Here is a 12,275-nt window from a genome sequence, read left to right as displayed (position 1 = left end):
TTCCCACATTGTATATGTGAAATTGATGGGATTGGGAGGGAGACAAACTATAAGTGACTCTTAATCTCACAAAACAAACTGAAGGTTGCTGGGGGGAGGGGGGTTGGGAGAAGGGGGTGGGATTATGGACATTGGGGAGGGTATGTGCTTTGGTGAGTGCTGTGAAGTGTGTAAACCTGGTGATTCACAGACCTGTACCCCTGGGGATAAAAATATATGTTTATAAAAAATAAAAAATAAAAATAAATAAAAATAAATACTGAAGACTTCTTCCTCTGCCATAAAGTGAGAATAATTAAACTTATTTTTTTATTTATATAGAGAATATCAACATAGGAACTCATGCCCACCCCATATCAGGCAGTTATAGAGAGGAGCTGTTTACTGTACCTTGCATAGTAGTACTATTATGAGGAGTCCCATTGTTTTCTACTTCAGTGTCTGGAATTCCAGTATCTGAAAGAAGTGACATTCAAGATTAAGGTACAATTCTATTTTTTTCTGATTCCATTTAAAGTGAAACTAGTAATTTGGTCCTATGGATAGCACAAGATCTTGGATAGCATTCTTGTTATTATTTTCATATGTCTGTTTTTATTTTTTTATTTTTTATTTTTTTTATTAAAAAAAATTTTAAAGATTTTATTTATTTATCTGACAGACAGAGATCACAAGTAGGCAGAGAGGCAGGCAGAGAGAGAGAGGAAGAAGCAGGCTCCCCACAGAGCAGAGAGACCGATGTAGGGCTCGATCCCAGGACCCTGGGATCATGACCTGAACTGAAGGCAGAGGCTTTAACCCACTGAGCCACCCAGGTGCCCCCATATGTCTGTTTTTAATGGTAGAAGGGAGAATTATAAACTATAGCTGAATTCTAAAATTTGGCATATATTTTCAAGTATATAGTAAACACTTCTTTATTTCATTCTGTAGAGATAATTCTCAGGAAAATAATCCTCTCAGACTATCAGGCAATATGACCTGAATGTAGAATAAGAAAAAGATGGATACAATTGCATAAATGGAAGGTATCTATTCTTATGCTATATTTTTCATTGTAAAATGAATGAGAGATGATGATGAGATTATCTCTATGCTAAGCACACTGAAGACCAAAACACACGTTATGGTTTGTGGTCTTTATGCAGTACTGGTTATAAGGGCAAAGGGATACATGAATTGTTTTTTTTTATTATTTTTTTATTTATTTTCAGCATAACAGTATTCATTATTTTTGCACCACACCCAGTGCTCCATGCAATCTGTGCCCTCTATAATACCCACCACCTGGTACCCTGATGTCCCACCCCCCCGCCCCTTCAAAACCCTCAGATTGCTTTTCAGAGTCCATAGTCTCTTATGGTTCACCTCCCCTTCCAATTTCCCCCAACTCCCTTCTCCTCTCTATCTCCCCATGTCCTCCATGCTATTTGTTATGCTCCACAGATAAGTGAAACCAAAAAAATTGAGAAAAAAAGAAATAAGTTGGGTTTTTCTTTTCAATTTTAAATATGAGATGTGATTATCTAAAAGCTATCTATATCCATGAAGCATAGGTTTATATGAGCATTTATATATATATATATATATATATATATATATATATTCACTTGGTCATCCTTGGGTAATGGGATAACAGATGTTAGTGCATCACCCAATGCCATCAAAGATTAATATAAGAAAATGATTTGAATACAAGGTACCCATCATGCTGTAGAAAGAGCTGTTTTTCCCTTATGATAGAAAACCTAGACCAAGATAAGCTCAATTACAGGTGGATTTTAAATATGTAAAAAAAAAAAAATAATGTCAAACCACTTCAGAATGACAAGCTCAGCGCCTCAAATAATAATAATAATAATGAGTACATAGAACATAAGCCCCATTGCTACTCAAGAAATGTTATTTTTAGAACATTTGATAAGCAAGGATTCTGGCTTTCACTAAGATGTCCCATTGTGTAAAATATTAATATATAATTATTTTTTTCTGCGTCTCAACAAGTCATGGTTAGGATGAGTTAATAATATATCACTGTATTTCTATTGATTGTGAGCATAATAATCCAAGACAGTCACAGTAAAAAAGGAATTTAACTTCTGGAAAGAAAGAATATGACCCATGTTTGTAAAAAATTATTTAGTCATTCTTGGTATAGGACACTGAAGCACACTTTTAGTTTTATGTGTGTGTCATACATGTGTATGGGGTATGCATACATGTGCATGTAAAATTCTTGGGCTTATACTTGCTATACACACATATTAGTTAATATACATATGTATATTTAACATATAAGTTAAAAATACAAGCTGTCAATGTGCTGTGAAAGAAGAATCTGAATATTCTATGAGAAGAAATGATGTTGTAGGGTTTCATAATTGAAAATGTAATAAGAAAAATTTGGAATTAAGAGATTTCATGACAGAAGCATCTCTTCTCACAGAATCTCCAGGAATGTACTTAAAACATACTTTTTTTTTCATCCAGGCCCTCCTTAAACCCTCAACACTGATGGAATCTACATTAAAGAAGCCAACATCCTATAATTCATTAAAAGAGAGTACAACAATCATCAGCATATTTTAATATGAATGGATATAAAATACTCATGTTTTAGGTGCAAGTAGGTTATCAGTATTACTGCTTCTACTGTAAAAGTCAGTGTGGTTTCCTATTATTCCTAGGCTATTTGTATCTCTCAGAATAGGGATTATTTTGACACATTTAGTTAATAACTAAAACAATTGGCCTCAAATTGATTTTCTTTATTCTTGAACAAAGCCTGCCCCTCCTGCTCTTCGTCTTTCCTTCCTTCCTCCTTCCTTCCCTTCCTTCCTTTCTCCCTTTCTTTCTTCTCTCCCTTCCTTCCACCCTCTCATCCTCATTCTAGATCTTCCTCCCTTCCTTTCTCCCTTCCCTTCCCTTCTTCCCCTCCCTCACTTCCTTCCTTTCTTCCCTCTCTTTTTTAAAGATTTCATTTATTTATTTGACAGACAGAGATCACAAGTAGGCAGAGAGGCAGGCAGAGAGAGAGAGGAGGAAGCAGGCTCCCTGCTGAGCAGAGAACCCACATGGGGCTGGATCCCAGAACGCTGGGATCATGACCTGAGCCAAAGTCAGAGGCTTTAACCCACCGAGCCACCCAGGCGCCCCCCTCTCTTTTTTAAATTGGGTTTTTTTCTTTGTATACTTTGAGTGTGAAAGTCCAAATCAGACATTACCTTTCAACATCCTCAGGCCACTGTCACCAGTAGTGGCTTGCTTAAGTGCTTGTTCCACTTGTTCCCGGCGCTTTGATTCAAATTCCAAGGCTTCCTGCAGTTTTCTCTTGGCTTTTTTCTCCTTCTTTAGACGCTTTTGCATGGTAGCTATAACATGAAAAGGTAAATAGTTCCCAAAACTTTGGTCAATAAAATAGGTTTGCCAGTTTTTGTGGATTATAAATCATATACAGATACAGAGAAAGACACAAACAATATCATTAGCTTTTTTTGGTTCCAATTCTCATTAGATTCAACAGTGTTCAGTCATACAATTTACTTCTTTATGCTTTCACTTTTGCGGGGCATATGTTTTTTTAGATAAAATTATTGGGCACTTGCAATATATTGATTCATAGCAGGGTTTTAAGCATACCAATCTTCACAGTCTTTCTGAATCAGTTTTTAGAAATTGAGATATTTTCATTGTGACAATAGAAAAACATTCAAAAACCATGCAAAATTAAATTTTTATGACATTTAAAAGATGTTAGAAGTGTTCACATATAATTAAAATATTTTATTGAACTAATTATGATGGTAATTTAAGTTTCACTTGTATTTATTTCAGAGTTCAAGCTCTTTCACATAAATGACCTTCAGCTACTTCAAAATAATAATGTGCCCAGGTAAATTTATGTTTATGTGAAACAAAAATTCAGAGGTCTGAGGTAATAAAGTTGGAAAACTTGAAACAAAGAAACTGAGAATATATGGTTTCTGTTTTTTTTAATTTTGTTTTAGATATTTATTTATTTTAAGAGGGGTAAGGGACAGAGGGAGAAAAATTTCAAGCAGACTCCCCACTGAGTGTGGAGCCCCAGTGCAGGATCTATCTCACAATACACAAGATCATGACCTGAACCCAAACCAGGAATCTGGTGCTTAACTGACTGAGCCATCCAGGCACACCTGGGTTCTGTTATTTTTGGCAAAAAGTTTTAAATTAGGTTCAACATAAAAATATCTTAGTATTTTAATTATACTTATTTATCACCATTCATATAAAGCATTTAACAATTAATTAAATAAGAAATCTAGATTATTCAAATTATTGTATAACTTAGTGTTCATAATAATCCAAAATTTTGCTTCTAGTAAAATTATTGGCTCAAAAATATCCTATATGTTGATTTTCTTTAAATTTATGACTACATATATTACAAACAATATCACAGTGAAGAAAGAAGCAAAAAATGTGCACCTTTAGCTCAAAAGGCTGACCTATAGCCTGCATTGTTCTGATAAGGATGACATATGTGCTAATTGCTACATTCTTAAAGTGTCTCATGACTGCCTATAAATCTTGCTGACAGCTAATATGAATTGAATGATAAGCGCCAGAGAAATATTGTGAAACAATTTTATGAGTAGATATTTGAAAAAGACATTTATGATGTAATACTCCCTGCACATCCCCTCTCCTTTGAGTGTTAAGCATATAACCAACCAGCTTCATGGAGTAAAAAGTACAACTCTTTCTGCCCATGGGTCCTGTCCCTGTGCTACTTAAATAAACTTATTTAGTTGTATTGTAAAACACCTTAAGAATTCTCTCTTGAACATTGTGCTCAACAATTCCATAGCATCAGCATATTACATTTAAAATTACATAAATAAAAATAATAACTACTATTTATTTAGGAGTTACTATGTACCTAGCACTTTTTCTGGGACTATATCTCATTACTTTTTTGACTAGAAAAATAATAAGAATTCTAAATATATATACATATATAACTATGTTTTTATGGAATATTTACATATATATAATTATATTCTTTCTATATACTTGGACAGTTTTACTTTTGAGCACAAGATCAATTTCCCCCCTCTTTCCTTTCAATCATATGACTTCAGATAAAGAGTTCACACTTCGTCAAAAAAAAGTTGGTTATACTGGATATGAAATATTTAGGGAACTAGAAAGGAATTTAAGTGATTATCCAGTTCAACTATTATAATAGATGAGGATACTGAGGTTCATAGAGATGAAGTACATAATTTTATTCTTAATCAGTGAGGATGACAGATTAACAGTTTCTTTTTTTTTTAAGATTTTATTTATTTATTTATTTGACAGACAGAGATTATAAGTAGGCAGAGAATCAGGCAGAGAGAGAGAAAGGAGGAAGCAGGCTCCCTGTTGGGCAGAGAGCCCAACGTGGGGCTCGATCCCAGGACCCTGAGATCATGACCAGAGCCGAAGGCAGAGGCTTTAGGCCACTGAGCCACCCAGGTGCCCCCAGATTAACAGTTTCTTATAATTATGTTAGTCATTAGATGTAAGATGTTCAAAGTAGTGCTTAGCACATAGCAGACAGTTGATAAGCATTAGCCAGTAGTAGTACTAGTAGAAGTACTAGTAGTATACTAGTAGTAGTGACAGTAATGATAGTAGTAATGATAATAAGATATGGTAGTAGCAGTGGTATTATTATTATATCATAATAATAATATGCTACATTTATTAAATACAAATATTTCAGAATAAGTTTGATAGTAGATATAATATTACATCTACCATATCAAGGCCTTTTTTATTTTTTATTTTTCTTAAATATTTTATTTATTTACTTGAGAGTGCAAGTGAGAGAGCATGAATGGAAAGGGGGTAGAGCATAAACAGGTGTGGGGAGAACATGAGGAGTGTTGTGGAGAGCATGGTGGGGAGGAGAGCTTAAGCGATGAGCCCATGAGCAGGATATGTGAGGGGGGATTATGAGCAGTGGGGAAGGGTAGAGGGAGAGGGATTAAAAGGGAGAAGCAGCCTCCCCACTGAATAGGGAGCCCAGCTCTGGGCTCGATCTCAGGACCCCAGGATCACAACCTGAGCCAATGGCAGATGCTCAACCAAGGGCCACCCAGGTGCCCCTATCATTTCTAGGTCTTTTTAAAATACAATAGATGTGATAGTAGTTAAAAGATAGACATGAAGAGTCTATAAGAAGTTAATAAACAGAAATTGATATGAGTACAACCCTAAAAGTTAGAAGCCAATTTTAGTCTATGTAGTAGATATGCATAAGTCAATCTAAGACTGTTATTATATTTAACACATGATTATTAGATTCTTTAGTATGAAAAATTATCCTACTAAAATATGTGTCTTTATGACTGCTAGTCATAATAATATTTTGCATACCAAATACAAGAAATAAATGAATTTTTCTAAGTTTCAAAAAGTAAAGTTCTTGCTTAATAGTATTTAATGAGTTTGTCAAGATAATGAGCCAATGTATGCTGCTTCTTGCTTTCATGCCTATGCTCACTGATACCTCTATCTAGAATGTCTAAACCACTCAGATACTCTCACGCTATTTCTTAGCCTACTGATCTTCAAGACTCAGTTTCAAGTATCAGCATCAAGAAGCATTCCTCAACTATTCACTTCCCTACCAAGCTGCACTAACTACCTCTCTCTATATAAGCATATATACTGTACATCATTGCTCTTGCCACTTTGTCTTGAAATTAACTGGTTGGTTGTGCTAGCCTTCTAAAATACAAATCTCTCAAGGACAGGTACTGAGTTTTATTTATCTTAAATCCTCAGAATCCAGCACTATTCTTGACAAAGATTAAGCATTTCATCTACAGGAAATTATTAGATTATCTATATCCAGGAGTATTTTATGAAATTGTGGGAAAACTAAGAATATTCATATTTTACAAATTGGCAACTGGCCTGAAGTCCAGATCTAGTTCATTATCTTTTATAATAAATAGAAATGGTATAAATATCTTGCCATGTGGATTACACATAGTATTTGATTCTTTGCTTGTCATTTTTTTCAGTAGTTCCAAACTAAATCTGAGGATATTTCTACTACTCTTGAAAATATCTACAACAAAGTGTTTATTCTGTAATTGAACTTGTCAAACTTACTTCTGCTTTGAAGCTCAACTGCAAGTTGTTTTTCAAGGTTTTCTCTAATTTCTCTCTCTCTATAGAGCTCCGTTTGTAGTTCTTTTTTTTCTTGTTGAATCTGCTTCTCCTGGAAGTGAGCATTATCCAAAGCCACTTTCAGTAGACCCTGTCAAAGTGCAGCAAATGACATGCAGTTCATCTTATTTGTTTTAGTTTCTCAAGTATGAAATAATTTATGTAGATGCTAATGTCTTGTATTACATTTATTTTGTTTATAGAAATATTGTTGACCTGAATGTTGGTCAACAGAGTCTCCACGGAGGACAGACTATCAGCAAAAATGAATGGTCCAGGGAATCCAGGAGACAATGCCTGCCCAGGAGTCAGTTGGATTTTGTCCAAGGGTGACTTCATCAGTGGGATTTGAAATGGTAATTCTTCTGGAAAAAAACAAAATTAATATCAGAATGTTCACAAATTAACAGGTCAAAATTTTCACTGTGTTTCCTTTACCTCTAAAAGTATCTATAAATATTTTGTTTCTAAAACTAGATAATGGAAAACTCTTAATTGGAAGTCATACCTATTCCCCAGTTGTATTTGTTTTTTTTTTTTTTTTTTTCAAAATAAGTGTCAGGAAATAATCTGTGAAAATGAAACAACATATACTGGTAAAGATGTATGAGACTTGGAGAAACACATTTATGATATGTTTATGAATACCTATAAATTAAATAATTAGATCACCTCCTTATAAAGCATATACTGTTTTTATTCTTTTCAAATTTATCTGTCATCTATCTATCATCTATCATCTCCATTGTTTAATAGCTTTATTGAAGTATAATTCATACACAGTAAAATTCACCTATTTAAATGTATATTTCAATGATTTTGATTAAATATACAGAGTTGTGCAACCATCATCACAAATCTATCTTAGAACATCTTGATCACCCCCAAAATACCCATCATGCCCATTTACAGTTAATCTCCTTCCACACCCCCAATGCTTGGCAATAACTAATCTACTTTCTGCCTCTATAGGACTGCCTTTTCTGGATATTTTACACAAATAGATACAATATGTGGTCTTTTATGTCTGGCTTCTTTTACTTAGCATAATGTTTTTGACAATCATCCATGAGGTAGCTTGTATCAGTGGTTTCTTCCTTTTTATTGCTGTAAACTATTCCATTACATGGATATATTGCTTTTCTTTTAATGATTCACTAACTGACAAGCATTTGGATTAATTCCAGTGTTATGTTTTATTTTGAAGAAAACTGCTGATGAAAAAATATTAGCTGTGATGTAAAAACACAAGTTATATCTTTTCTTCCCGTTTATTTTTATATTATCTTTTCTCACATTCTCATTACTTTAGCAAGATTCTCTCTTAGCTTCAGGTAAAGAGACACCAATAAAGTTATCGTTTAATAAGATGTTTTGAACCGATATACCTGATTACAAAAATAATCTTCTCTTACACTGAGAAGCTAACTACTTGACTATGTATTTGAATTCTGATTGAATATCTTTTAGGTGAGATGTACAAATCATCAGACAGCAAATTTACCCCTGAAATTAGAAATTGGGGCTTTTTTGACAGGGATAAAAATAATCTGCTACAAAGAAGTGATCTTCAAAAGTACCTAAACAAATCATGGCATTCTTTTTTTTTAAAAATTCATCTATTTATTTGAGAAAGAGAGCAAGAATGGAGGGAAGGGGCACAGGAAGAGGGAGAGAGAGAATCTTAAGCATATGCTCCACCTAGCACAGAGCCCGACATACACAGTTCCTGACCTTGCAACCTCGAGATCATGACCCGCCCTGAAGTTAATAGTTGGATGCTTAACCAACTGAGCTACCCAGGTATCCCCAAACCCTGGTATTTTTTTATTATTTAAATTCAATTAGCCAACACATAACACATCATTAGTTTCAGATGTAGTGATCAACAAATCATCGGTTGTGTATTACACCCAGTGTTCACCACATCATGTGCCCTCCTTAGTGCCCATCACCCAGTTACCCCATTCCTCCCCCACCTCCCCTTCAGCAACTATCAATTTATTTCCTGTATTTAAGAGTATCTCATGGTTTTTATCCCTCTCTTATTTCTTCCCATTCAATTTTCCCTCCCTTCCCTTATGGTGCTCTGCACTGTTTCTTATATTCCACATATGAGTGAAACCATATGATAACTGCCTTTCTTCTATTGACTTATTTCACTTAGCATAATACCCTCCATGTCCATGCTGATGTAAATGGTAAGTATTCATCTTTTCTGATGATGGAATAATATTCTATTGTAGATATGGACCACATCTTCTTTATCCATTCATCTGTTAAAGGACATCTTGGCTCCTTCCACAGTTTAGCTATTGTGGATATTGCTGCTATGCATGTTGGGATGCAGGTGCCCCTTCTTTTTACTACATCTTTCAGAGCCTGGTATTCTTAAATGCCTTCAACAGCAATATAGGATGGCATGAATCATAGCACCTCAAACAAAATTATTCTACTTACTATATCTCTTCATTTCGGTAACTGGGCAAAAGCAAAGTGCAAAAATATGCATCTCCCTGGTCAGAAAAAAATTCAGTGACCCCATATATTATGAAAGTAATTTGAGGGGGAAATAAACACAACTAGCCTTGAATCTGGACCTAACCAATTTTCACAAAAATTTAGCTATTGGTTCTGGTTCCAGGAGGGATAAGAATATGGATTTATCATATAGATAGAGCTAGTTTTTCAATTGCAAGAAGCCTATACATGTAATTATGAACCACACAGATTTCATAGTCATCATGGTTTGCTCCACAGTAAATGGTATACACCATTTACTGTATGGGAAGCTGTGACATAGAATTGTGGGAAACTTCTATGAGATTTTTAATGGTACAGCATTATCTCTGAATAAAATGCTTTTTATTTTTTTTTGCTTTTAAAAAAATTACTTATTTTTTAAATTTCTTTTCAGTGTTCCAGAATTCATTGTTTATGCACCACACCAAGTGCTCCATGCAATACATGCCTTCCATAATACCCACCATCAGGCTCACCCAACCTCCCACCTCCCTCCCCTCCATAACCCTCAGATTGTTTCTCAGGGTCCACAGTCTCTCATGGTTCACCTCCCCTTCCAATTTCCCCCAACTCCCTTCTCCTCTCCATCTCCACATGTCCTCCATGTTATTCCTTATGCTCCACAAATAAGCAAAACCATATGATAATTGACTCCTCTGCTTGACTTATTTCACTCAGCATACTCTCCTCCAGTCCTGCCCATGTTGATACAAAGGTTGGGTATTCATCTTTCTAATTGAGGATGATACTCCAGTGTATATATGGACCATATCTTCTTTATCCATTCATCTGTTGAAAAGCATATTGGTTATTTCCACAGTTTGGCGACCGTGGCCATTGCTGCTATGAACATTGGGGTACAGATGGCCCTTCTTTTCACAACATCTATATCTTTGGGGTAAATACCCAGTAGTGCAATTGCAGGGTCACAGGGAAGCTCTATTTTCTGAGTAAAATGTTTTTAATAGAAATCACCATTTCCAATTTTTTTTTTTATTTTTTATAAACATATATTTTTATCCCTAGGGGTACAGGTCTGTGAATCACCAGGTTTACACACTTCACAGCACTCACCAAAGCACATACCCTCCCCAATGTCCATAAACCCACCCCCTTCTCCTAAACCCCCTCCCCCCAGCAACCCTCAGTTTATTTTGTGAGATTAAGAGTCACTTATGGTTTGTCTCCCTCCCAATCCCATCTTGTTTCATTTATTCTTCTCCTACCCACTTAAGACCCCATGTTGCATCACCACTTCCTCATATCAGGGAGATCATATGATAGTTGTCTTTCTCTGCTTGACTTATTTCGCTAAGCATGATACGCTCTAGTTCCATCCATGTTGTCGCAAATGGCCTAGATGTCCATCAACAGATGAATGGACCATTTCCAATTTTTTAACAACTTCCATTTTTCTAAAATCTACATGGATAAAAAATGCTAAACAACTATTTTATAGAATTAACAGTTTCATATTATCTGGATCTAAAATGTTATAAAAATCATTTGTTTATTGGTCTTAAATAATTAAATAAAATATATAAATTTACCTGTTAATTTTCTCTAAGCACAAGAAGCAATAATGAACATATTCTCCAGAATTGTTTTTTATAAAACTTAAAAAATAATATTTTGACTATAAATGCATGATGGATGTGTTTTGCACAACTCCCTTAAGTCTAACTCCCTTAAGTCTAAACTCTTCCTCTCTCCCTCCCTCGCATCCTTCTTTCTTTCCTTCTTTCCTTTCCTGCCTCCTTCTCTCCTTCCCTCCTTCCTTCCTTCTTTGCCAGTGATAGTTTAGGAAGAGGTGGAATATTCCAAAGAGACTGAACACATTAGAAATTCTGTGATCTATTTCAACTACAAAGTCTGAATATTTGAAATATGTAATTTGAAAACTAAATTCTAAAATGTTTTAAGCATCATCTCTAATGCTTTTAAAGTATATTTCTTAACACCTAACCAAGGAATATTATGTCTTATTTGTATAGCTTGAAGTCTGTATTCAGCAAGTATTTTGTTTTCCGCACATGACAAGTGGATAGAATAACTTCATAATGATTTATTGATAATAATTGGGAAGGTTTTACATCTTTGTATTGATGTTTTTAAATCTTAAAGTATGAATTAATTAGACTGGAAGATCTATTCTTACAAAAATGAACTGCTACAAAATTAGAACATTGACATCTTGCTGATTCAGAGATAATATAATGTTTCTCCTGAATAAACATTTTGTATCAGGGGCAGAGTTCTTAAAATTAATGGATTCTTCATTATGTCTCTCTCTCTACACAAGTAACTGTAGTGGTAAGAATCTGAGGGATATTCTGCAAACAATATATCCAAAAAGGAAAGCAATATATTCAGTATTCATAAAACAAAATTAAAACTACATCAAAATTGGGGCACCTGTGTGGCTCAGTGGGTTAAAGCCTCTGCCTTCGGCTCAGGTCATGATCTCAGAGTCCTGGGATCAAGCCCCACATTGGGCTCTCTGCTCAGCAGGGAGCCTGCTTCCTCCTCTCTCTCTGCCTGCC

At 34.8% G+C, this 12,275-nt stretch overlaps 1 protein-coding gene across 1 annotated transcript in view; it reads right to left on the bottom strand.

The window, feature by feature from the left end:
• Positions 1-364: 364 nt before the first annotated feature.
• Positions 365-12,275, bottom strand: part of DACH2 (dachshund family transcription factor 2) — an 878,628-nt gene continuing 866,717 nt past the window's right edge. The window contains exons 9-12 of the mRNA XM_059156812.1: positions 7,426-7,574; positions 7,153-7,300; positions 3,225-3,371; positions 365-456 (exon numbers count right to left, since the gene is read on the bottom strand). Coding sequence (XP_059012795.1) covers positions 365-456; positions 3,225-3,371; positions 7,153-7,300; positions 7,426-7,574 — 536 coding nt within the window. The remainder of the gene's footprint in view (positions 457-3,224; positions 3,372-7,152; positions 7,301-7,425; positions 7,575-12,275) is intronic.

This window comes from Mustela lutreola, chromosome X (genome assembly GCF_030435805.1).
Source record: "Mustela lutreola isolate mMusLut2 chromosome X, mMusLut2.pri, whole genome shotgun sequence".
NCBI lineage: Eukaryota > Metazoa > Chordata > Mammalia > Carnivora > Mustelidae > Mustela > Mustela lutreola.
This window is presented reverse-complemented; position numbering and strand designations above follow the sequence as displayed.